We start from the raw sequence: 27903 nt of genomic DNA on the forward strand, positions 1-27903 counted from the left end.
ATTCTGAATCAAGTTTAATTACTGATACATTAGTCACGTTATGAAAGTACAAGCATCAATAATTATTGTTTGATCCTCAGCCCAATACTTTTCCTTTTGATTAAAAACAAAGGGCAAACATTTAAAAAATATTTCAACCAAACCAGATTTATAATTGCATTTCTCTGCCTTCTCCCTTTGAATGTGTATTTGAAGATGACATTTGAGTTTCCTTCCTGGTTCTGTGACCTGATTTGAGTATGCAAACAAATGAACAACAGACATTCCTTGGCCTGACCAGGGTCTGGTTGAGACTTTACTTTTTGCAGTTGTTGATCCCATATCAGCCTACATGTAACCTCCTATGATTGGCCTCTTTAGGCCTCACTCATGGACTCTCAATGTAAGATAAGAGGTGTATTAGCCCACACTGCAACCATTACTTGAGCTTCAAATGCCTTTTTTTGCCAGCAGCAGCATTTCTGAATGTTCTCTTTGATAACTGAGGACTGCATCTGTGGGCGGTTGAGTGAGTGCATTAATTCAAAATGTGTGTGGTGTTCTCCACGTGCCTGAAAAGCATATGGCTGCTGTTTCTGCAGGCCATGTCACTGTTTACAGGCTGAAGTTTAACCAGAGGCACAGTGGACTTATCTTACTTCGACCCCTGTCTACCCACCTGTCAGTCTCTCTCTCTCTTTGTCCATACAATGTCCCCTCCCCCTTCATGTTTTCCTATCTCCTTCTCTCTCTAACTTGGAAACATTAACAGGAAATGTGCAATTTGCATCATTCTCAGACAATGCATTGCAGATTCTGAAAAGGGAGACAATACTTTTGTGGACAGAACTGGTTGCAGTTCAGGCCTACTACACTTTGAAAAAAAAAAACCATAATGGTATAATGGATAGCAATAACCTGAAGATGAATCTCATATACAGAGCCTTCGGAAAGTATTCAGACCCCTTGACTTTTTCCACATTTTGTGAGATTACAGCCTTATTTTAAAATTGATTCAATGTTTTTCCCCCCTCATCAATCTACACACAACACCCCATGATGACAAAGCAAAAACAGGATTTTAGAAATGTTTGCTAATTTAATAAGAAACTGAAATATCACATTTACATAAGTATTCAGACCCTTTACTCAGTACGTTGTTGAAGCACCTTTGAGTGAGATTATAGCCTCAAGTCTTCTTGGGTATGACGCTACAAGCTTGGCACACCTGTATTTGGGGAGTTTCCCCATTCTTCTCTGCAGATCCTCTCAAGCTCTGTCAGGTTGGATGGGAAGTGTTGCTGCACTGCTATTTTCAGGTCTCTCCAGAGATGTTCGATTGGGTCCAAGTCCGGGCTCTGGCTGGGCCTCTCAAGGATATTCAGAGACTTGTCCAGAAGCCACTCCTGTGTTGTCTTGGCTGTGTGCTTCTGTTTGAAGGTGAAACTTTGTACTTTGCTCCGTTCATCTTTGCCTAGATCCTGACTAGTCTCCCAGTCCCTGCCACTGAAAAACATCCCCACACCATGATGCTGCCACCACCATGCTTCACCGTAGGGATGGTGGCAGGTTTCCTCTAAAAGTGACGCTTGGCATTCAATCTTGGTTTCATCAGACCAGAGAATCTTGTTTTTCAATCAAGGTCTGAGAGTCTTTAGGTGCCTTTAGGCAAACTCCAAGAGGGCTGTCATGTGCCTTTTCCTGTGAAGTGGCTTCTGTCTGGCCACTCTACCATAAAGGTCTGATTGGTGGAGTGCTGCAGAGATGGTTGTCATTCTGAAGGTTTCTCTCATCTCCACAAAGGAACTCGAGAGCTCTTCAGAGTGACCATCGGGTTCTTGGTCACCTCCCTAACTAAGGCCCTTCTCCCCCGATTTATCAGTTTGGCCGTGCGGCCAGCTCTAGGAAGAGTCTTTGTGGTTCCAAACTTCTTCCATTTAAGAATGATGGAGTCCACTGTGTTCTTGGGGATCTTCAATGCTGCAGAAATGTTTTGGTACCCTTCCCCAGATCTGTGCATCGACACAATCCTGTCTCGGAGCTCTACAGACAATTCATCCAACCTCATGGCTTGTATTTTGCTCTGACATGCACTGTCAACTGCTGGACCTGATATAGACAGGCATGTGCCTTTCCAAATCATGTCCAATTAATTGAATTTACCACAGGTGGACTCCAATCAAGTTGAAGAAACATCTCAAGGATGATCAATGGAAACCGGATGCACCTGAGCTCAATTTCGAGTCTCATAGCAAAGGGTCTGAATACTTATGTAAATAAGATACTTCTGTTTATTAATTTTGATAAATTTGCAAAAAAAAATTAAAAAACTGTTTTCGCTTTGTCATTATGAGGTATTGTGTGTAGATTGCTGAGGAATGTTTTTTTATTTTTATACATTTTATAATAAGGCTGTAACGTAAGAAAATGTGGAAAAAGTCAAGGGGTCTGAATACTTTCCGAAGGCACTGTACTTACATCCATGTAGGCTACATAATGCTCATATTTTCCCATATCAAAATCAAACCACAGATGCACAGAAGGCACCATTTCTGCTTCTTCTTTGGTTTTAAATAATGTTCTTAATTGTTTGGATAAGAAGAAACACTGTGCATCCCTTTTTATGGCCCTTTTTATTGACCTGTCTAAAGCCTTCGACACTGTGGACCACTAATTACTTATTCAGAGTCTTTCTTCAATCAGCCTGGACCAGGCTGCATTTAGCTGGTTTGAAAATTATTTAAATTACAGAACACACTGTGTATTTACTGATGTTAAATCAAGACATAACAAAGGGTGTCCCACAGGGATCGATTCTTGGTCCGGTTCTTTTCACTATTTACATTAACAATATTGGTTTATCTGTAAAAATAAATACAAATATGCTATTGCCCCCACAGCTGCCAGGTTCTGTCAGAGCTTCAATCTGCCTTTATTGCCCTGCAGAAAGCATTTGTCAAACTGAAATTGGTACCCAATGCAGGTAAAATCAAGTGTATGTTATTTTCCAAATCACGTAAAAATGTATCTGATGATTTATGTATAAATACATTGGATGGTGCCCTCATTGATCGTGTTCCTGCTTATAACTATCTGGGCATCTGGATCAGTGGAGGCTGGTGGGAGGAACTGTAGGAGGACGGGCTCATTGTAATGGCTGGAATGGAATAAATGGAACAGTATCAAACGCATCAAACATATGCGAACCACATGTTTGAATCCATTCCATGAATTCCATTCCAGCCATTGCAATGAGCGTTCCTTGTGTAACTTGGAACAATCCTTCAAACAGTGCTCAGAATGGCAAAAGGGTTTTCTAATGATCAATTAGCCTTTTAAAATGATAAACTAACACAAGGTGCCATTGGAACACAGGAGTGATGGTTGCTGATAATGGGAATCTGTACGCCTATGTAGATATTCCCTAAAAAAGCTGCTGTTTCCAGCTACAATAGTAATTTACAACATTAACAATGTCTACACTGTATTTCTGATCAATTTGATGTTATTTTAATTAATGGACAAAAAAATGATTTTCTTTCAAAAACAAGGACATTTCTAAGTGACCCCAGAATTTTGAATTTCTGACATCTGAATGTAATTTGGGACCCATTGGACACAGTTTATCATAGCGCCTTGCTCTTTATTATGGGCAATAGGCTCAGTACACATCATTGCATTTTGTAACAGAAAGTAGGCTGGCCCTCATTGAAGTCTCGTAGATCGATGATAAATCGATGATAAAGTTCTCTTGCATAAACTTCCACCATACCTTACAGTACCTCATTGTTAACCTTCAGATGTATAAATGACCAGACCCGGACTCAGGGATCGCTTACCCTGGAGATCCCTTCAATCTTCACTGAGTTAGGTAAACTGCTTGATGTTTTTTTGCGCCTCATGGGGAACGATCTCCTAAAGTCCTTAAAGTTGGTGCTTCTAGGGTAATTCCGGTGGATGTTAGAGGGCCTTTTTACTGATGAATATGTTTGTTTCATATGATTGTGTTTTGATTTTCATCTTTTGTTTGTTTTTCATGTATAGTGTAATTGTTGTTTATTGATGTGTTCATGCAGGGCTCATCTGCGAAAGAGACCGTGGCCTCCACATGACCCCCTGCTGAAATTAAAGGTTAACAATAAAAAAATATTGGTTATGCCGTTATCTGACCATAACTCAGGTGTCAATCATGATGGCATAGCCTAGGTAATTTGTTAGGCCTATTTATCCTATGTAGTGCTTCATTTGTAAATCGGTTTGGTGCCGGAAGAAAACGTGAGCGTGAGAGGGGAGTGACATTGGGAGCTCTGAGGTACCGGAACCGTTATACTAAAGCATTGCATGTATATCATCACATTTGCGTAGTGGACACCTTTTCTGTGACCTAGGGCCCGGGAAATGTTTGGCCTTTTATAAACGCATTGGCATTTATAAACGCATTTCATGCGTTTATAAATTGCATTTCATGCAATTCTACGTGACTGGAGACTTCGGCATAATCTTGTTTTAATGCTGGCAAAACTGGCAAAACAACTGGGAACTCCGAGCTGTGAAATCTCCAACTTCTGATTTTACTGCGTTCAAGACGACTGGAAAACAACGAGCTCCGACCCGGAAAATTGATTTTGAACGATCATCCAACTCAGAATTCCAAGTGGGGAACTCTGGCTGGCCTCTTTCTAGGGCTCCGACTTTCCGACCAGATGTCTTGAAAGCACCATAATACTGCATGATCGTAAATTACAGGCTATTTTGATACTGACAAACTTAGAATCTGAGCTCAATGAAAACGACCTTGTCTTGAATCCATCAATAGCCTAGGTGTGTGGAGACATATTATATGCTACAATATGAGGAGAAAATTATAATCCTAAAAATGCTTTCTAGTTTCACTGACTCACCCAATGATGCACAGCTCACTCCCTAGTGATGGCATATGTGCTCCGTTCTGTGCCACACGCCTCTTACTCTCTCTCTCTTTTGTTTTACTTTGTAAAACAATATTTGGAAGTTGATCAACTGGTTTGGTAGCCTAAAATTGACAGATTAGACTGAGAGTCTTCTCTTTTCAGCAGGAGCCATTTGCTTCCCAACCAGAGTTTTCCCGCGATTGTAGACTATTTTAAATATTGCGATAGGCCAGTTTTGTATGCATGCTGTTTGTTCACTGAGATATTTTCCGCGCGTTTATGACTGCAGGCCATACGGCGTTATTGGGCTACTCTCTACAGCTAGGCAATTTTTTAAAAAATACATCATTTATCCTCAGTGGCTAAATGTTAGGCTTTCTCGAATGAACTTTGATCGCGTTTATTATAATTTATTTTACATTGCAAAAAGCTACAATAATTTGTCATGCCACGAGAGGTACCGGATAAATAGGTTCCGGAACGAAACAGGCCAAAACAGAGAGGTGGATGATCCATTTCCGACAGGATCCTGCTAAACCTAAGCACTGGATATGTCGCGGGTGTAATAACGCAGGTAGGCTTACTATTTTATGCCCATTATAAATAACACTTTTAGATCTAGACCATCTGGGTCAAGAGAATTTCAATAGCCTGTTGTCATTATGAGACATCCTTCCGCTGTACTACTTTTTCAACGACTTTGCATTTATTCAGCTGACTGTTCAACAACTTTCTTCCTAAAAATGTGATTCTCCATCCATATGCCGTACGTGCCAGTCACCACGGTGGCTGTTCTGTCTTGGCTGATACAGAAACGTCAGAACTTGCATCAGCCGGTAGAGGCGTTTTTGTTGCATGGGCAGTAAACAGTGGATATGTTCAGTAAGAGCAGGGACAGGATATGATAGTTGTATGAAATGCTCTACTTTGTTTATTCTCTTTGCAGTGTTATAGAAAACAAACAAGTCTAACATGAGAGACACCTCCTCTCAGACCTTTTATTTGTTTTCAGACAGTCCTGTTTAATAGCCTAATAGACTAATAGCCATAGTCTTTGCTGAACGGATAGCGTTATCAATAGCCAAGACTACTGCTGGATTACTTGACGAAAGAAATATACATTTAGCTTGGTGTATATATGCAATCGGTTGGCTATTTGTTTGCATTGAAGTTGCGGTTTGGAGAACGAAGCGCAGAACCTGGTTCAAGGCGTATGCCTCTCCGATAAGTTACACGTGTTGCAAAGTACAAGGTTCTCTCATGAGCCTACACCAGGTTACCTCAACATTAGAGTTCTTCTTCATAGGGATCCGATATGAGTTGTGGTTGGTCCTAAAGCGCACACGTCTCTCCTCTTTTTGTGAAGATATCTATTTTATTTTATATTTTGCAAGATGTCGTGTCTTTTGCTTGGAGTTATCAGAAGGTGAGTATCTAGCATATTGCAATTTGAAACATATTATTTCCTTATTGACTAACCATAGTACAGTATGCTGTACATAGTGTATTCGTTGTCTATTTGAACTGTTCCCAGCCTTGCTGCATTTAAAATGTTTTAACTGCATTAGGCAAATCATGGAATGGTGATGATGGTATAAAATGAGTTGTCATGAATTAGTAATATCACTATAGTGGATAAGATACTTTTACCAGTTATCGCAATTTCGCTCATGATATGGCTGTTGGCAGCAATCCTATGCAAACATCCTTATGATGATAGGGTATACATTTATGATGGAAAACTCAGGGAATATCAGAGATGCATTGTAACCAAATGTTAAGGACACATAAACTAGAAATGACATGTCCATAAAGTTAGGATTAAATATCCTCATTGTTGAATGGAAAGTCATATTGAAGACTATGCAAGGCACTGCAATTAGCTAGCCATTCATCATCTCCAACTTGATTGTCAATTGCTGTTAAATTGACAGTCTTGTTTTAAAATGATCAGAGAAAAGAATAAGTCCAAGCTAGCCAATGAGTTCTATACATTCAAAGGTACAATTTGAGTGCCATCAATTAGTTTATTATTTCTCATAAATCAAAATATATCTCAACAAAATAATGGTTCAGGAATGCTAATCTTATCTGTTTCTAACTGCAGAAATGATTTCAGAACAATCTGAGATGGTGGGTGTAATGGCTTGCTGAAATGACATGGAATGACCCCAATGTCACTGAACTACAAAGAAATATCTTAATAGAAAATGCCACAGACATATAGCACAGCACACACACCTTTGTGTGTCTTGGTTTGTGTCTGACCGACTTGGAGGTGCACAAACCTGACCGACTATATTTCAAAAGCTGTTCGCCCCCGAGATAGAAAATGACGGACAGAATTTCAAGATCCTATTGCTTTGAATCTCTGTCATTCCACTTTCTCTTCACCACTCTTTCTCAAGGCTGTTGGGTGACGTCACATGGAGAATAACAAGTATGTGAGCAGTCTTGAGTGCATCTTACCTTACTTTTCAGAGTGAACTGCATGACACTGTCAGTCTTACAAACTTGAGAGGGTTCTATGTTTGTGTGTCTACTATGCATTTGTTATTGGTGTGTGTGTGTGTATATGTGTGTGTTGAAACAGCATCATAGTGAATTCGAGATTGTCATGATTTGTGTAGCCGCCTAATTGACATAGAAGTTTCAATGCCTTACTTCTGCATGTCTATGTGTTCTGAATTTTATTTTTTTCTGTATGTAGGTTGCATGTGATATGTGCATTTCTGCTCAGTTCCTGAAAATGCACTATTGACCAAGCTATTTACATTCAATTTGGGGGGAGTGTGGGTGTGACTGTGTGTGGTGCACAGTGATTGGTCTACATTTTTGGAGGTGTGTTGCATTGTCCTTGTGGAAATGAGACTAAGCAAAGCCCAGCTGCAACCCAAAGAGAGGGCCACAGGGGTTGAGAAATGATCCATATTCATGGCTATCTTTGTCCTCGCATTTCTCCCTGACTAGGTCCTATTCCCACTACGAGATCTAAAGGAGAGTCTGAGGAGCGTGGTGGCTAAAGATAATTCTACTTTTCAATTCACATTACATCCTTGCCTTACCTTTAGTTTTCGCTGGCAAAGCAACATTCTTGGTCCACAGCTCAAATTGACCGTAAATATCACAGTAGTCACAAGCAAGGTCTGCTGAGTGCAAACTTGAACGTTGTGAGAATTCTGTGCAACTTTCGGCGCACATTTACTGTGAACACTGAGGCTGTACCCGTTTTAAGTAATTTTTTAACAGTGTTCAAGTAGGCTACTGTGGCTATTTGATCATAATATAGTAGAGGTTGACCGATTATGATTTTTTTCAACGCCGATACCGATTATTGGAGGGCCGTAAAAGGCCGCTACCGATTAATCGGCCGATTTTTTTTGCAATGTATTTGTAATAATGACAATTACAACAATACTGAATGAACACTTATTTTAACTTAATATAATACATCAATAAAATCAATTTAGCCTCAAATAAATAATGAAACATGTTCAATTTGGTTTAAATAATGCAAAAACAAAGTGTTAGAGAAGAAAGTAAAAGTGCAATATGTGCCATGTAAGAAAGCTAACGTTTAAGTTTCTTGCTCAGAACATGAGAACATATGAAAGCTGGTGGTTCCTTTTAACATGAGTCTTCAATATTCCCAGGTAAGAAGTTTTAGGTTGTAGTTATTATAGGAATTATAGGACTATTTCTCTCTATACGATTTGTACGACCTTTGACTATTGAATGTTCTTATTGGCACTTTAGTATTGCCAGTGTAACAGTTTAGCTTCCATCCCTCTCCTCGCCCCTACCTGGGCTTGAACCAGGAACACATCGACAACAGCCACCCTCAAAGCAGCATTACCCATGCAGAGCAAGGAGAACAACTACTCCAAGTCTCAGAGCGAGTGACGTTTGAAACGCTATTAGCGTGCACCCCGCTAACTAGCTAGCCATTTCACATCGGTTACACCAGCCTAATCTCGGGAGTTGATAGGCTTGAAGTCATAAACAGCGCTGTGCTTCAAGCATTGCGAAGAGCTGCTGACAAACGCACGAAAGTGCTGTTTGAATGAATGCTTACGAGCCTGCTGGTGCCTACCATCGCTCAGTCAGACTGCTCTATCAAATCATAGACTTAATTATAACATAATAACACACAGACATACGAGCCATAGTTTCCGGATTCGACCATATTAATGACCTATCATTTAGAAAACAAAATGTTTATTCTTTCAGTGAAATACGGAACCGTTCCATATTTTATCTAACGGATGGTATCCCCAAGTCTAAATATTCCTGTTACATTGCACAACCTTCAATGTTATGTCATAATTACGTAAAATTCTGGCAAATTAGTTCGCAATGAGCCACGCGGCCCAAATTGTTGCATATACCCTGACTGCGTGCAATGAACGCAAGAGAAGTGACACATTTTCACCTGGTTAATATTGTCTGCTAACCTTTCTTTTAGCTAAATATGCAGGTTTAAAAATATATACTTCTGTGTATTGATTTTAAGGAAGGCATTGGTGTTTATGGTTAGGTACACGTTGGAGCAACGACAGTCCTTTTTCGCGAATGCGCACCGCATCGATTATATGCAACGCAGGACACTCTAGATAAACTAGTAATATCATCAACCATGTGTAGTTATAACTAGTGATTATGATTGATTGATTGGTTTTTTTATAAGATAAGTTTAATGCTAGCTAGCAACTTACCTTGGCTTCTTACTGCATTCGCGTAACAGGCAGGCTCCTCGTGAGGCAGGTGGTTAGAGCGTTGGACTAGTTAACCGTAAGGTTGCAAGATTGAATCCCTGAGCTGACAAGGTAAAAATCTGTCGTTCTGCCCCTGAACAAGGCAGTTAACCCACCATTCCTAGGTCGTCATTGAAAATAACAATGTGTTCTTAACTGACTTCCCTCGTTAAATAAAGTTGAAAAAAATATATATATATTAAATCTGCAAAATCGGCGTCCAAAAATACCGATTTCCGATTGTTATGAAAACTTGAAATCGGCCCTAAGTAATCCGCCATTCCGATTAATCGGTCGACCTCTATAATGTAGGCCTACCAGAGTGGTCTACCATAAAACAAATATGGAGAAAATGCCATAACATAACATTTTAACATGGAAATAGTTGTTCTATCATTCAGCCTACAGAGGTGGCCAATGCTTGGTGTTCAATGTAGGCCTACATTCCATGAGAATTTTGAAAAATACATGCAGGGCTTGACATTAAAATTTGTTAACCACTTATCATTCAGACAAGGATGTGACTGAAAATATTGTTTCAAAATAAAATGCATAAGTATTCTCATGCCGTTATTACAGAGAATCAGCCAAATTATGCTACCCTCTGCCTATTGGCTTCTTAGCTTATTTTAGCCTGTCTCAAAATACAACACTGCCCCTTTAAGACAAAAAAGGCTCTTTACCTGACTCGCTTTTGAAAGATGTCAAGAAATGCACATGTTTTGTGCCATTGCTGACTACAAAGTAGCTATAACTGGGCTAATAACTCACTAACTAGCAAAGGAAATGTACAAATGTGCACAAGTCGCTACATGTACACTACCGTTCAAAAGTTTGGGGTCACTTAGAAATGTCCTTGTTTTTGAAAGAAAAGCACATGTTTGGTCCATTAAAATAACATCAAATTGATCAGAAATCTAGTGTAGACATTGTCAATGTTGTAAATTACTATTGTAGCTGGAAACGGCTGATTTTTAATGGAATATCTACAGGCTATTCCATGCAATAAATGTAATGTAGCTGCCAGTTGAGGACTTGTGAGGTGTCTGTTTCTCAAACTAGACACTCTAATGTACTTGTCATGTTGCTCAGTTGTGCACCAGGGCCTCCCACTCCTTTTTATATTCTGGTTAGAGCCAGTTTGCGCTGTTCAGTAATGGGAGTAGTACACACCGTTGTATGAGATCTTCAGTTTCTTGGCAATTTCTCGCATGGAATAGCCTTCATTTCTCAGAACAAAAATAGACTGACGAGTTTCAGAGGAAAGGTCTATGTTTCTGGCCATTTTGAGCCTGTAATCAAACCCACAAATGCTGATGCTCCAGATACTCAACGAGTTTAAGAAGGCCAGTTTTATTGCTTCTTTAATCATTACAACAGATTTCAGGTGTGCTAACATAATTGGAAAAGGGTTTTCTAATGATCAATTAGCCTTTTAAAATGATAAACTTGGATTAGCTAAAACAACATGTCATTGGAACACAGGTGTGATGGTTACTGATAATGGGCCTCTGTACGCCTATGTAGATACTCCATTTCCAGCTAGAATAGTCATTTACAACATTATCAATGTCTATACTGGATTTCTGACCAATTTGATGTTATTTTAATGGACAAAAAATGTGCTTTTCTTTCAAAAACAAGTACATTTCTGATCTTAAAACAAGCTCATCTACTCACGACCGCTCATGCTGTAAACACAGTCCAGTTCAAAGTGAATGGCAGTGGTGTAAAAAGTATCCAATTATCATACTTGAGTTAAAGTTAAGATACCTTAATAGAAAATGACTTAAGTGAAAGTCACCCAGTAAAATACTACTTGAGCAAAAGTCTAAAAGTATTTGGTTTTAAATATACTTAAGTATCGAAAGTAAATGTACTTGCTAAAATATACTTAAGTATCAAACGTAAAAGTACAACTACTTTCACATTCCTTATATTAAGCAAACCAGACAGCACAGTTTTCTTGTTTTAAAATGTACAGATAGCCAGGGGCACTCTCCAACACTTAGACATCATTTACAAACAAAGCATTTATGTTTAGTGAGTCTGCCAGATCAATGGCAATAGGGGTGACCAGGGATGTTCTCTTGATAAGTGTGTGAATTGGACAATTTTCCTGTTCTGCTAAGCATTCAAAATGTAACAAGTACTTTTGGGTGTCAGGAAAAATGTATGGAGTGTAAAGTATATTATTTTCTTTAGGAATGTTGTGGAGTAAAAGTTGGCAAAAATATAAATAGTAAAGTAATGTACAGATACCCCAAAAAACTACTTAAGTAGTACTTTAAAGTATTTGTACTTAAGTATTTTACACCACTGGTGAATGGTACACATTCATATATGGCAATGGTCTGTTTGCATATCTGCAGCTCTGATTGGCTATGACACACTGGTCTGTGTAGAGTAGGGACTGAGTGTGCCTGTCAATGCAATAGAATCCTACTCCAATGCGTTTTGCTTACAACAAAACCTCTTGCATAGTCAGTTTTGCATCTTAAGTTTTGCATACTTTATTTTGTTTCGGTATGTTGAAAGTGGCTAATATTGCGTTGATTCGATCACAATTCCCACGGTAAAGGGAAACGTTGATAGTGTTAACTAACGGGGAAAACTCTAGAAAGTTGAGTGAAGTTCAATCTTGTGCTTCTCTGAGCTGGCTGATATTTCTTTCGCAAGGCAGTCCCCTGGGGAGCTGTGCGCATCTTAGAGGGAACATTGGTCACAAGCCAGGATCCATAAACTATTGAACAATGACAGATGCTTTTCCTCTAAAACGTATACTCTATTGAATAATGCAACCAAACCATATTACACTCTTGAATAATGCAACAATCCACAAGCCTGTGTGTGCAGACAGTTGAAGGAGTTATTTTCTTGTCTGTAGGCTATACTCATTACATTTTAGTTTCAAGACAAAAGCACAGAGTTGCTATAACAGCATGTCTTCATCAAGTAACGTTAGCCTATCAAAAATGAACTATTAACCGTTTCATACAAATATAAAAGTGCATTAGGCCTATCTTACAACATTCAACAAACCACGCTTCATTTTTATTAATATCATGCAAGTCATTTTATGTGGTATAAGAAAATTGTGACTGAAAACGTGGGTATACTGTAAGTGAATTCACCCAAAGAGGTGTTTTATATTGTTTTATATATACCGCCAACAAATATTTTTTATAAAATGCAATTCGTAACATATCATACATAGGTATGGTGAGCTACATTGAAAAATGACACAAGCAGATTTGTTCAGAAGTGCTGCTATGGTACTTGTAGTGGAAGCTGGGACTTTTGCTGTACCCTTAAATGGAAACATGTTGTGCTTATATGGGGCGCCAGGGTAGCCTAGTCGATAGAGCGTTGGACTAGTAACCGGAAGGTTGCAAGTTCAAATCCCTGAGTGGACAAGGTACAAATCTGTTGTTCTGCCCCTGAACAGGCAGGTAACCCACTGTTCCTAAGCAGTCATTGAAAATAAGAATTTGTTCTTAACTGACTTGCCTAGTTAAATAGAATAAAAAATACAATACATATGAGCACATGTTATATGTTGAGCACAGTCCTCCCTTTAACTTATACATCTACCATGACAATCTGTCAAAAGTGACTGATGGGGCGAGAGAGAGAGAGGGCAGGAGGATGAAATAAGCCATCAAAGGTGAAACGGAGGAGAGTGGAACTTTTGAAAAGTAAGAAAAGAGGAAACCGGGGTTCCCCAACTGACAAAACGTGGGCCGAATTTGGCCCACTGGTGGTTTTATTTGGCCCCCAAGTTTTCTGAGCAAAATATATATGATTTTATTTATTTTATTTTTATTGTTGGACATACATAAAACACTGTAAAAACACCAGGAAATCAGCTCCAAGTTATTTACATTTTGGAAATCTGTTCTCAAGAATTCCCAAGCATTATAGCGAGATTGTATAGAAATGTAAGCAAGGTTTGAAATTATGATATTTTAGTCAAATATTATATCTGTTTGGGCTTCTTGTGGTCAATTTGCAGTCAACAAATTATTTGTAATTATGTTCCAGCCCCCCCGACCATCTGCTCAATAAAAAAATTGCCCCTTGGCTGAATCTAGTTGATGATCCCTGGTTTAAAAGAAAAATAGAAACCAACCTCCACTCACTCTTGGCTCCCTAATTCTTATTTACCGTGAGTTAAGTTCTAGACAGACGCTCAAGTGATTCTAACAATTGGGCTCAACATGACAGGACAAAAGAACATTAACATTAGAACATTAGAAACATTAGAAGCCTACTCCCTAAGTACTCCCTAAGTTTGTTTTACTCACTGCTTTAGCACACTCTGCCACCCGGATGTCTTAGCCGTGTCTGAATCCTGGCTTAGGAAAACCACCAAAAACCCTGAAATCTCCATCGCTAACTATAACATTTTCCGCCAAGATAGAACTGCCAAAGGGGGCGGTGTTGCAATCTACTGCAAAGATAGCCTGCAGAGTTTTCTATTACTATCCAAGTCTGTACCCAAACAATTTGAGCTTCTACTTCTAAATATTCACCTTTCCAGAAACAAGTCTCTCACTGTTGCCACTTGCTATAGACCTCCCTCTGCCCCCAGCTGTGCTCTCGATACCATATGTGAATTGATTGCCCCCCATCTATCTTCTGAGCTTGTGCTACTAGGTGACCTAAACTGGGACATGCTTAACACCCCTGCCATCCTACGATCCAAGCTTGATGCCCTCAATCTCACACAAATGATCAATGAACCTACCAGGTACAACTCCAAATCCGTAAAAACGGGCACCCTCATAGATGTCATCCTAACTAACTCGGCCTCCAAATACACCTCTGGTGTCTTCAATCAACATCTCAGCGTTCACTGCCTCATTGCCTGTATCCGTAATGGGTCTGCGACCAAACGACCACCCCTCATCACTGTCAAACGCTCCCTAAAACACTTCTGCGAGCAGGCCTTTCTAATTGACCTGGCCGGGGTATCGTGGAATGACATTGACATCATCCCGTCAGTAGATGATGCCTGGCTATTCTTTAAATGGTGGTGCCTTCCTCACCATCTTAAATAAGCCTGCCCCATTCACAAAATTTAGAACTAGGAATAAATATAGTCCTTGGTTCACCTATTACTAGCCTGTTCAACCTCTCTTTCGTATTGTCTGAGATTCCCAAAGATTGGAAAGCTGCCGCGGTCATCCCCCTCTTCATAGGGGGTGACACTCTAGACCCAAACTCCTACAGACCTATATCTATCCTACCCTGTCTTTCTAAGGTCTTCGAAAGCCAAGTTAACAAACAGATTACTGAACATTTCGAATCCCACCGTACCTTCTCCTCTATGCAATCTGGTTTCAGAGCTGGTCATGGGTGCACCTCAGCCACGCTCAATGTCCTAAACGACAACTTTGAACTTTGACATCATAATCGCCATCGATAAGAGACATTACTGTGCAGCCGTATTCATCGAGCAAGGCTTTCGACTCTGTCAATCACCACATTCTTATAGGCAGACTCGACAGCTTTGGTTTCTAAAATGATTGCCTCGCCTGGTTTACCAACTACTTCTCTGATAGAGTTCAGTGTGTCAAATCGGAGGGCTTGTTGTCCGGTCCTCTGGCAGTCTCTATGGGGGAGCCACAGGGTTCAATCCTCGGGCTGACTATTTTCTCTGTATACATCAATGATGTTGCTCTTGCTGCTGGTGATTCCCTGGTACACCTCTACGCAGACGACACCATTCTGTATACTTCTGGCCCCTCTTTGGACACTGTGTTAACTAACCTCCAGACGAGATTCAATGCCATACAACTCTCCTTCCGTGGCCTCCAACTGCTCTTAAACGTACGTAAAACTAAATGCATACTATTCAACCGATCCCTGTCCGCACCTGCTCGCCCGTCCAGCATCACTACTCTGGACGGCTCTGACTTAGAATACGTGGACAACCACAAATACCTAGGTGTCTGGTTAGATTGTGAAATCTCCTTCCAGACTCACATTAAGCATCTCCAATCCAAAATTAAATCTAGAATTGGCTTCCTATATCGCAACAAAGCATCCTTCACTCATGCTGCCAAACATACCGTAAACATACCGTAAAACTGACCATCCTACCGATCCTCGACTTCAGTGATGTCATCTATAAAATAGCCTCCAACACTCTACTCAACAAACTGGATGCAGTCTATCACTGTGCCATACGTTCTGTCACCAAAGCCCCATACACTACCCACCATTGCAACCTGCACGCTCTCCTTGGTTGGCCCTCGCTTCATACTCGTCGCCAACCCCACTGGCTACAGGTTATCTACAAGTCTCTGCTAGGTGAAGCCCCGCCTTATCTCAGCTCACTGGTCACTATAGCAGCACCCACTCGTAGCACGCGCTCCAGCAGGTATATCTCACTGGTCACCCCCAAAGCCAATTCCTCCTTTGGTCGTCTTTTCTTCCAGTTCTCTGCGGCCAATGATTGGAACGAACTGCAAAAATCTCTGAAGCTTGAGACTCATATCTCCCTCACTAACTTTAAGCACCGGCTGTCAGAGCAGCTCACAGATCCCTGCACCTGTACATAGCCCATCTATCTACCTACCTCATCCCCATACTGTATTTATTTATTTATCTTGCTCCTTTGCACCCGAGTATCTCTACTTGCACATTCATCTTCTGCACATCTACCATTCCAGTGTTTAATTGCTATATTGTAATTACTTCACCACCATGGCCTATTTATTGCCTTAACTCCCTTATCTTACCTCATTTGCACTCACTGTATATAGACTTTTTGTTTTCTTTTGTTCTACTGTAATATTGACTGTATGTTTTGTTTATTCCATGTGTACCTCTGTGTTGTTGTATGTGTCGAATTGCTATGCTTTATCTTGGCCAGGTTGCAGTTGCAAATGAGAACTTGTTCTAAACTAGCCTACCTGGTTAAATAGAGGTGAAATAAAATGTAAAAAGCTCCAACAGTATGTGCTCTATAGATTTTCAGTAAAGTCTGCTTGCAGTGACCTGTTCCTGAGAATAGCAATCTACACAGAGGAAAGGGTGGAAAGCCTAACCGTTCTCCTCTTATGGTTCATTCTTTGTGTTCTTGCTTGCTCTCTCTTTTCCTACTCAGTACTTTGTGGGCAAAAGGTCTCTCTCTCCTTCCCTCCCAGTCTGAAGTTTCTCAATACACACATCTGGTCGACTGCATGCAGAAATGAATCACTTATAATAGACTTCATAAACTGGAGAAGATCTAAGATGACTTCTCATCACATAAATGGTTAAACAGTGTTTAAACAATACTTGTTCCCTGTGACATTGGGCATTTTCCCATCAACAACAATCTATATTCTCAGTTTGCACCTAGGACACTGGGCAGCCTTTAACCCTTCCTTTAGAAATGGCCGTTGTTTACACAGGAAGTTTAATGACACCCACAATGCAGCCAATTGGAACAGACTTTGTCAGCCCTTTTACCGGAACCTGTCTTTCACCGAGCTACCAAGGTAGAATAGTGTGATTTAAATTCTTAGCCAAATTAGTCAATAGACCTAGCCATGAATTGGAATGCAAGTCAAATTATGAGGCAGCTCCTAGAGACAAAGAGATAGCCAAACCAGCTCCAGAGGTTCCTAGACATGTCAGTATAAAGAGTTTTTTATTTATTTTTAACAAAGTTTCAATTGAAGAGTGCATCTGAGCACACATAGAATCCTCCTCAGATTTTTTTTTAGTCAAACCATCAACCATCGCGCCTGGTGTTTCTAGTCAGCTAGCCAGAGCTCTCACACATGTTGTAATTGATTGTGTTTTGCCCTTGCTTGTGAACACTGGGCTGTTAACAAACAAAAGAAAGCCCCCCTACGTGCCTCCACCATTATAAAGAGCTCTGAGCCGAAGTGTCAGGTTGTGATGTCTGTCTCAATGCAGATTATTAAATAATAGTGAACATGTAGGGGTATTATTTGTTTCTAACCATACACCCGATAATGAAATGTTATTCTAGAATATGTTCAGAAGTAACACATTCACAGTGCTTGCCGTGGTTTAGGTAAAACAAAATTCCCAAGAATCCGTTTGGAGAAGGACCCAAGTCTACTCCTCAGTGACACCCCATTGCCCCATTGCATTATTTACCTGTGAATTGCTCTAATACTAGCACTAATAGTAAGAATGTAGTGACACATTTTCCTGTAATCTCCTCTCAATAGAATTGCATCCCTGAAACCATACTGAAGGGGTTGATTGTGTATCTTGCTACTATTGTGCATCTTGCTACCCAATATTTAAATGTTGCTCCTATTGTGTTGCCTATTTTAACACCAGATTTAAATTTGATATCCATTTGGGGCACATCTTATTTGATAACTGCGAGTTGCTAAATTATCATAGTATTGCTCCTCTTACAGCTGCTATCAGCCAGCAACCTAATATCATGTCTGTATAGTACAGTATGTTTGAATACAGTTCCTCCCCTGTAAACCTCTGTAACACACCCACTTCTACCTCCCTGTGTCTTGGTACAGACGGGGTGGCGTGGGGGCATCTGTGGGGGTCCGCTCCCTGGCCTCGATCCCCTCTCTGCCCCCAGCGGTGGCTGACTTTGTGAAGGGGGCGGTGGATGAGTGCAAGCCTGCCAATGTGCATGTGGTGACGGGGAGTGCAGAAGAGTCGGCCCACATCCTAGCTGGCCTGGAGAAGGAGGGCATGGTGAAGAAGCTACCGAAGTATGAGAACTGGTGAGTGCTGCTGTGATCACTGCTACACAGGTTTAGTAGGAATTTTGGTCTTTATGTCACAAAGCTGGTTAAGTTCACTAGTGATCTAAGTTAATGTAGAGCAGAATACATTAAAAAATATTCTGGTTAGTGAAGAATTCTTAAATTGAATGTACGTTATTTAGAGTACTAAGTCTGTCAAACAAAGTTATCTGTCTGACTCTGTAATATTAATCTGAAACAATTTCAGTCATACATCAAAGAATCTCCTGGGTCACCTTTTCCACTGTGGCCTTGAGATCAACAAAAGACTCCAGGCCTGTTATACTCATTGCTATAAAGAATTATAAGATAATTAATAGTCTGTTTATGGCTTTTCTGTCTGGGCAGCTGGCTGGCACGCACAGACCCCAAGGATGTGGCTCGCGTGGAGAGTAAGACGGTGATCGTCACCAAGAACCAGAGGGACACCATCCCCACCCCCGGTGGGGGGGCTAAGAGCCAGCTGGGCAGCTGGATGAGTGAGGGTGACTTCCAGAAGGCCAGGAAGGACCGCTTCCCAGGCTGCATGGCAGGTACTGTACTGTACACGCCGTTCTACTCTGGGGCTTTCAGACAAGAGGTTTAACACAACCTCTCTATAGTTTCAGCTGCCTGTATCAGTTGTCTGTAATGGACTGTCAGTCTTCATTCAAATTGGGTTTGTCACTTTTTTAAATGCCTATTTTTGCATCACAGAAAACCGGCCTTAACTTCTAAAATAACTAGCTAAAGCGCCAGTGGCAAATGTTATAGTTGACTATCAACGTTGTGTTATAATGTTCCAATTTGGACTAATTAGACTATTTAGACGGTAAGAGGGTCAAGAGTCATTAAATATCAAATAGTAGAGTTTAGGAATAAAGTGTGGGGTTAAATGATTCTCTGAAACATTCTAATTTTATTGAGACACCAAGGCTTTCAACTAGCCAACTGAGACTTGTCTGTAATGGGAAATAATGTCTAACACTCAATTAAAATTTTGATTACTTAATTTCCTCATTCTTCCTCAGGTCGAACCATGTATGTGATTCCTTTCAGTATGGGCCCGGTGGGCTCTCCGCTGTCTAAGTTTGGCGTGCAGGTGACGGACTCGCCCTACGTGGTGGCCAGCATGGGCATAATGACACGCATGGGCACCCCAGTCATGGACAAGCTGTCACAGGGAGCAGAGTTTGTGCGCTGCCAGCACTCCCTTGGGCAACCTCTCCCACTGAAAGGTACCACTGCCCAGAGACTCTCTCTCTATCGCCATCTTGTAAGTTATATCATAAACTTGGAAAACAACAACATTGTTGCATATCACATACAGTTGAAGTCGGAAGTTTACATACACTTAGGTTGGAGTCATTAAAACTTATTTTTCAACAACTCCAGAAATTTCTTGTTAACAAACTAGAGTTTTGGCAAGTCGGTTAGGACATCTACTTTGTGCATGACACAAGTCATTTTTCCTACAATTGTTTATAGACAGATGATTTCATATATAATTCACAATACCACAATTCCAGTGGGTCAGAAGTTGACATACACTAAGTTGACTATGCCTGTAAACAGCTTGGAAAATTCCAGAAAATGATGTCATGGCTTTAGAAGCTTCTGATAGGCTTATTGACATCATTAGACTCAATTGGAGGTGTACCTGTGGATGTATTTCAAGGACTTCCTTCTAACTCAGTGCCTCTTTGCTTGACATCATGGGAAAATCAAAAGAAATCAACCAAGACCTCAGAAAATAAATTGCAGACCTCCACAAGTCTGGTTCATCCTTGGGAGCAATTTCCAAACGCCTAAAGGTACCACATTCATCTGTACAAATAATAGTACGCAAGTATAAACACCATGGGACCACGTAGCCGTCATGTCGCTCAGGAAGGAGACGCGTTCTGTCTCCTAGAGATGAACGTACTTTGGTGCAAATCAATCCCAGAACTTACAGCAAAAGACCTTGTGAAGATGCTGGAGGAAACATGTACAAAAGTATCCACAGTAAAATGAGTCCTATATCGACATAACCTGAAAGGCCACTCAGCAAGGAAGAAGCCACTGCTCCAAAACTGCCATAAAAAAGCCAGACTACGGTTTGCAACTGCACATGGGAACAAAGATCGTACATTTTGGAGAAATGTCCTCTGGTCTGATGAAACAAAAATAGAACTGTTTGGCCATAATGACCATCATTATGTTTGGAGGAAAAGGGGGAGGCTTGCAAGCCGAAAATACCATCCCAACCTAGAAGCACGGGGGTGGCAGCATCATGTTGTGGGGGTTCTTTGCTGCAGGAGGGACTGGTGCACTTCACAAAATAGATGGCTTCATGAGGGAGGAAAATGATGTGGATATATTGAAGCAACATCTCAAGACATCTGTCAGGAAGTTAAAGCTTGGTCGCAAATGGGTCTTTCAAATGGACAATGACCCAAAGCATACTTCCAAAGTTGTGGCAAAATGGCTTAAGGACATCAAAGTCGAGGTATTGGAGTGGCCATAACAAAATTCACCCAACTTATTGTGGGAAGCTTGTGGAAGGCTACTCGAAACGTTTGACCCATGTTAAACAATTTAAAGGCAATGCTACCAAATACTAATTGAGTGTATGTAAACTTCTGACCTACTGGGAATGTGATGAAAGAAATAAAAGCTGAAGTAAATCATTCTCTCTATTATTCTGACATTTCACATTCTTAAAATAAAGTGGTGATCCTAACTGACATAAGACAGGGAATTTTTAGGATGAAATGTCAGGAATTGTGAAAAACTGAGTTTAAATGTATTTGGCTAAGGTGTATTTAAACTTCTGACATTAACTGTATCCTACATAATTATACATGTTCAGCAGTATGCCGTTCAAGCACCATTTGCCTCACCTCATTTTGTCTTTCTCCATCTATTCCATCCCTTGCTTTCAAATCCCCCCTCCATCACCATCTTCCTCCCATGCTCCCCACCTCCTCCTCCGCTCCTCCCAGCTCCCCTGGTCAACTCGTGGCCGTGTAGCCCAGAGAAGGTGCTGATCTCCCACCTGCCAGACACCAGGCAGATCCTGTCTTTCGGCAGCGGCTACGGAGGCAACTCTCTGCTGGGCAAGAAGTGCTTCGCTCTGCGGATCGCCTCGCGCATCGCCAAGGATGAGGGCTGGCTGGCCGAACACATGCTGGTGAGAACGGGGACCTGATAGGGGTGCACCTAGGGGTAGGGGACCCTGATAGGGGTGCACCCACCTTTCCCTTTTTTGAAGGGGTTCCAAGAGGAATACTGTATCTTAGACATGAAGAGCAGACAGGGCTCGAAGACAGGGAACATAGTAATGAGTAAAAGAGTGAATTCTGTGCTGACCTGCAATATCAGGAGATGGATTATCAGATTCAGATCTGAGCATACTAGAGGTCGACCGATTATGATTTTTCAACGCAGATACCGATTATTGGGGGGACCATAAAAAGTTGCTACCGATTGATCGGCCGCTTTTTTTGTTTATTTATTTGTAATAATGACAATTACAACAATACTGAATGAACACTTATTTTAACTTAATATAATACATCAATAAAATAAATTTAGCCTCAAATAAATAATGAAAGATGTTCAATTTGGTTTAAATAATGCAAAAACAAAGTGTTGGAGAAGAAAGTAAAAGTGCAATATGTGCCATGTAAGAAAGCTAATGTTCAAGTTCCTTGCCCAGAACATGAGAACATATGAAAGCTGGTGGTTCCTTTTAACATGAGTCTTCAATATTCCCAGGTAAGAAGTTTTAGGTTGTAGTTAATATAGTATTTATAGGACTATTTCTCTCTATACCATTTGTATTTCATTAACCTTTGACTATTGGATGTTCTTATCGGCACCTTAGTATTGCCAGTGTAACAATATAGCTTCTGTCCCTCTCCTCGCTCCTCCCTGGGCTCGAACCACTCCAAGTCTCAGAGCGAGTGACATTTGAAACGCTATTAGTGCGCACCCCGCTAACTAGCTAGCCATTTCACATCGGTTACACAAGCCTAATCTCGGGAGTTGATAGGCTTGAAGTCATAAACAGCGCAATGCTTGACGCACAACAAAGTGCTGCTGGCAAAACGCACGAAAGTGCTGTTTGAATGAATGCTTACGAGCCTGCTGCTGCCTAACACCGCTCAATCAGACTGCTCTATCAAATCATAGACTTAGTTATAACATAATAACACACAGCAATACGAGCCTTAGGTAATTAATATGGTCGAATCCGGGAACTATCATCTCGAAAACAAGACGTTTATTCTTTCAGTGAAATACTGAAACCGTTCCGTATTTTATCTAAGGGGTGGCATCCATTAGTCTAAATATTCCTGTTACATTGCACAACCTTGAATGTTATGTCATAATTACGTAAAATTCTGGCAAATTAGGCGGCCCAAACTGTTGCATATACACTAACTCTGCGTGCAATGAACGCAAGAGAAGTGACACAATTTCACCTGGTTAATATTGCCTGCTAACCTGGATTTATTTTAGCTAAATATGCAGGTTTAAAAATATATACTTCTGTGTATTGATTTTAAGAAAGGCATTGATGTTCATGGTTAGGTACACATTGGAGCAACGATACGCATCGCATCGATTATATGCAACGCAGGACACACTAGATAAACTAGTAATATCATCAACCATGTGTAGTTAACTAGTGCTTATGATTGATTGATTGATTGTTTTTTATAAGATAAGTTTAATGCTAGCTAGCAACTTACCTTGGCTTACTGCATTCGCGTAACAGGCAGGCTCCTCGTGGAGTGCAATGAGAGGCAGGTGGTTAGAGCTTTGGACTAGTTAACTGTAAGGTTGCAAGATTGAATCCCCCGAGCTGACAAGGTGAAAATCTGTCGTTCTGCCCCTGAACGAGGCAGTTAACCCACCGTTCCTAGGCCGTCATTGAAAATAACACTGTGTTCTTAACTGACCTGCCTAGTTAAATAAAGATTAAATAAAGGTGTAAAAAAAAGAAACGGCCAAATCGGTGTCCAAAAATACCAATTTCCGATAGTTATGAAAACTTGAAATCGCCCCTAATTAATCGGCCATTCCGATTAATCGGTTGACCTCTAGAGCATACTGTATGTGACACAGTCAGTGCCTCATGCAGTAGCAGTGACTAGTTAGTTAGTCCCTTATGATGTTCCTACATTACCGGAGAAACTGCCGAGTCAATGCCACACCTACCCTCTCAGAAAATCTCTCTCTCTCTCTCTTTCTCTCTTTCCTGTCACTCCTCCCCGACTAGATCCTGGGCATCACCAATCCTCGGGGAGTGAAGCGTTACGTGGCGGCGGCGTTTCCAAGTGCTTGTGGGAAAACCAACCTGGCCATGATGAAGCCTGCGCTGCCTGGCTGGACTGTGGAGTGTGTGGGAGACGACATCGCCTGGATGAAGTTTGACAGCCAGGGTGAGGGGAGGGATGCACACTCAACACACACTCTGAGACTCAGAGCTTCTGTAGAGACAATGACAGACTAGTAAAGGCTCAAACAGTAACATACAAGAGCATTCACACTCATATTATTCATTTCATGGCCAGACAGATTGTACAACCCATTGCAACTAAAACCAGCAACTCCCACTTGTCAAGTCCTTTCCCCTCCTTTTCTTAGAGAGGAAATGATTAAGTTGACTACATCACTTCTTCAAGGAGCAAATCCTTTAATGCATCTCTGTGACTCACCTTGTCACTTTCTCCTCAGGTAAACTCAGGGCCATCAACCCAGAGAACGGCTTTTTCGGCGTGGCTCCTGGCACGTCCCTGAAGACCAACCCTCACGCCATGGCGACCATCGCCAAAAACACAGTGTTCACCAACGTGGGCGAGACCAGCGACGGAGGGGTATGGTGGGAGGGACTGGACCCCCCTGCTGCAGGGGTCTCCCTGACCGACTGGCATGGAAAATCCTGGAAAGCAGGTAGAGTTGACTCACTGTAGTGGGGCATCAGGTAGCCTAGTGGTTGGAGCGTTGGACTAGTAACCAAAAGGTTGCAAGATCGAATCCCCGAGCTGACAAGATGAAAATCTGTTGTTCTGCCCCTGAAAAAGGCAGTTAGCCCACTGTTCCTAGACCGTCATTGAAAATAAGAATTTATTCATAACTGACTTGCCTAGTTAAACAAAGGTCAAATAAAAATTAAAAATAACAGTGGACAGGTAGAGTTGACTCACTGTAGTGTTAACAGTGAAGAGGTAGAGTTGACACACTGTAGTGTTAACAGTAGACAGGTAGAGTTGACTCACTGTAGTGTTAACAGTGGACAGGTAGAGTTGACTCACTGTAGTGTTGACAGTGGACAGGTAGAGTTGACACACTGTAGTGTTAACAGTGGACAGGTAGAGTTGACTCACTGTAGTGTTAACAGTGCCTCCTGGAGACATGGTGTGACACTGTCCTTGTGTTGTCATTGGGTAGAGAAAGTACAGAGTAACACTTCATTAGAATGTCTACTCATAAACTACTTAGAGTTAACCATTAGTAAACTCTTTGTAAATCACTACATCATGTTTATCAATGAATCTAGTAGCGTTAAGAACAATGTAATCATGTTTCTAAGTTATTTATATGCTTATCATCAAATCCAATGTTGTAGAAATGTTCATGTACCAGTACTACTAATTTATATACAGTCATAATGTTTTATTCTGTTAATAGTATTCACCGTCTTTCTCTTCTTCCACAGGAGACTCTGCCCCGTGTGCCCACCCCAACTCCAGGTTCTGTACCCCGGCGGCCCAGTGTCCCATTATCGACCCCCAGTGGGAGAGTGACGAGGGAGTGCCCATCGATGCCATCATCTTCGGGGGCAGAAGGCCAGAGGGTGAGTGGCCTTTAATGATCCAATGACTAAACTGTGGTTTAGGAACTCGTATACAACAAGAATAATATTATATTGTCATTGTATTCATGTAGCAGACACTCCTATAAAGCAAGCCTCTGGTGGTATATCCAGTGTTACAAATGATACCGTTTGGTTAATGTAACTGGAAAATAGGTTATTCTGTATTATAACTGTTTTGAAATTGTATGTTCTAAAATTCTTGCTCCCAGTGTGTAGCTGTGGGACACTCTGTCACACTGTTGGCCTTGTCCTGACCCCTGACCTCTCTGTTTCCCAGGTGTCCCACTGGTGTATGAGTCGTTTAGCTGGCGTCACGGTGTGTTTGTGGGAGCCTCTATGAGGTCTGAGGCCACAGCAGCCGCTGAGTACAAAGGTACAGTACCTCATAAACCTCATTAAAGAGCTTGTCATAGAATGACATGTGTTAGTACCTCATTTAAGTGGATATGAGCTGTCTATAGAGTACAATGGAAAATTATAGAATAGAACAGGAAAAACATATCTAGGGCTAATATCCCCTGATTGGGTGGTATACTGTATTCCCTGATTCCTCTCCAGCAGTGTCAATGTATAAAGCAATGACCTTTTGATGAAAATTATTTTTTTCATCCCCAGGCAAGGTTATCATGCATGACCCCTTCGCCATGCGCCCCTTCTTTGGCTACAACTTCGGTGACTACCTGGCCCACTGGCTCAGCATGGAGACCCGCAAGGCCCCCACCCACCTGCCCAAGATCTTCCATGTCAACTGGTTCCGTAAGGACCCCACGTCGGGCTCCTTCCTCTGGCCAGGCTTCGGGGACAATGCACGCGTGCTGGAGTGGATCTTCAAGCGTTGCGGCCGCGAGAGGGAGGACGAGGCAGCAAAGAAGAGCTTGGTGGGCTGGGTGCCACAGGAGGGAGCCATCAACCTGCAGGGCCTGGGCAGCAAAGTGGACATGGGGGCCCTCTTCGACCTGCCCAAGGCCTTCTGGGAGAAGGAGACCCAGGAGCTGCGGGCGTACTTTACCCAGCAGGTGGGAGCCGACCTCCCCCAACAGGTGGAGGGAGAGCTGAAGGCTCTGGAGGTCAGGGTCAGGAATGGAGAGGCATAGACCCAGATGAGTCAGAGTTGAAGGGAGAAAGTTTAGACTATTGGACATTACACAACACTGATGTTGCAATATGGTGGGGATGGGTAGGGTGGTGGTGGTAAGAAAAAGTGGCTGACAAACACATTGCCGTTTGGGGGGAACTGCATTGAGTATATGTGGGAAGATGTAAAGCAAAGGTTCAAAATTGTAAGAGAATACAATGATATGATGCGACTGCATCACTAACGAATGCAGTTCAGCCGCCACTCACTGTCAATGGATATTTGAGTAGAATCAATGTGTAGTAATGCCTTACTGACATCTTGCAATGAAGTACAAAGGCATTGGATGTTTGTTTACAAGCTATTATCCCAAATAATAATCTCTTATCATAACAAGGTTGAACATCCATATACATTTTAACATGTTGCAGAATATTAACGACATCTTTTGAAATGCACTGCTGGCCTCTCACTAGTCACTGAGATTACTAAATGGCCATTGGCTTGGAACATGTGAAGGAAATACATCTGATTGGCTCAGGGAACACCAAAACATCTTAACTAAATTTTATTGAGTGAAAGATTCATTCGCAGTTTTTGGCAACTTGTATTGTCTTCAATTAAAATGCATGATAATGATATGTTTACGTTATGTTCAATGTTGGACCAATAATACATTCAATGGACATTTCATTTAAATGTTTTATTACAATGCAATTAATAAACAACCTCAAAATCTGCCTCAATTGTGTCTTTTGATCAACACTCGAAAATAAAAGAGAGCCGCACACTCTAGGAGCTCAGATGCAAAAATGTAATTACCAACGTTTCGACAGCCAAGCTGTTTTCATCAGGGTATAATCACAAACACTGCGGGATGACTCGTTTATATAGTGTCAAAAGACACAGGTGTCTGTAATCATGGCCAAGAGTGGCCTAATATCATTGGTTAATCAAATATTAAAATGTCATACAAAGAACAGCATTCTCTCAGCAAACTATTTTTCAAGGGAAGTGGGTGACAACTATCAGCCCTCAACAAACTTACGATCAGTAGGCTTCCTGTAAAGATCAGTGTATAGAACATTATCTTCTCAGAAGATCAAGAAAACTGATTTGACGTGTATCAGATTGCATAGTAAATCTCAGATGCTCAGAACAGGAGTTAAGAAAAGCATGGAACGCCTGGAGCTGTTTTGCATCACCCCTCCATAGAATAAAAATATCATCAATATACCGTTTCCAAATAATGATGTGAGGCAAGAAAACATTTGAGAGGGTTGAAAATAGACTTCTCCATTTCTCCATGTAACCCACATACAAATTGCATAGTTAGGAGCCATGGGGGATCCCATAGCAGTACCTTTCGTCTGAATAAAGAAATCATTTAGAAACATGCAATAGTTATGCGTGAGTACTATTTCAGCCAATGTTACAATGCATGCACTGGAAGGTAGTTCATTAGGGTGACGTTGCAGAAGAAAATGTTCCATAGCTTCAATACCGCCCTCATGTGGAATATTAGTGTATAATGACTCAACATCAAAAGTAACTAACAAGGTATTCTCAGGGAGAGGATCAAGAGATT

The 27903-nt window shown here is 41.2% G+C and overlaps 1 protein-coding gene across 2 annotated transcripts; it reads left to right on the forward strand.

The window, feature by feature from the left end:
* The first annotated feature begins 5339 nt into the window (after positions 1 to 5339).
* pck2 (phosphoenolpyruvate carboxykinase 2 (mitochondrial)) lies at positions 5340 to 27055 on the forward strand. 2 transcript variants are annotated; one of them, XM_024392725.2, is made up of 10 exons: positions 5340 to 5463; positions 18157 to 18369; positions 18739 to 18923; positions 19401 to 19607; positions 21357 to 21544; positions 23642 to 23804; positions 24100 to 24315; positions 25082 to 25219; positions 25518 to 25613; positions 25856 to 27055. In XM_024392725.2, the coding sequence occupies exons 2-10, from the start codon at positions 18338 to 18340 to the stop codon at positions 26332 to 26334; spliced, it is 1704 nt and encodes a 567-aa protein (XP_024248493.1). In that variant the 5' UTR covers positions 5340 to 5463; positions 18157 to 18337; the 3' UTR covers positions 26335 to 27055. The 2 variants fall into 2 exon arrangements, with proteins under 2 accessions (XP_024248493.1, XP_024248492.1); XM_024392724.2 differs by lacking the exon at positions 5340 to 5463 and adding an exon at positions 5737 to 6315.
* The last annotated feature ends 848 nt before the right edge of the window (positions 27056 to 27903 follow it).

The sequence above is a fragment of the Oncorhynchus tshawytscha genome, linkage group LG29 (genome assembly GCF_018296145.1).
Source record: "Oncorhynchus tshawytscha isolate Ot180627B linkage group LG29, Otsh_v2.0, whole genome shotgun sequence".
Classification (NCBI taxonomy): domain Eukaryota; kingdom Metazoa; phylum Chordata; class Actinopteri; order Salmoniformes; family Salmonidae; genus Oncorhynchus; species Oncorhynchus tshawytscha.

Coding starts and splice junctions, on each gene's coding strand:
- pck2 (XM_024392724.2), top strand. CDS start 6,284: ATGTCGTGTCTTTTGCTTGGAGTTATCAGAAG. Junction 24,316..25,081: donor TGGAAAATCCTGGAAAGCAG/GTAGAGTTGACT, acceptor CTTCTTCCACAG/GAGACTCTGCCCCGTGTGCC. Junction 25,220..25,517: donor CGGGGGCAGAAGGCCAGAGG/GTGAGTGGCCTT, acceptor TCTGTTTCCCAG/GTGTCCCACTGGTGTATGAG.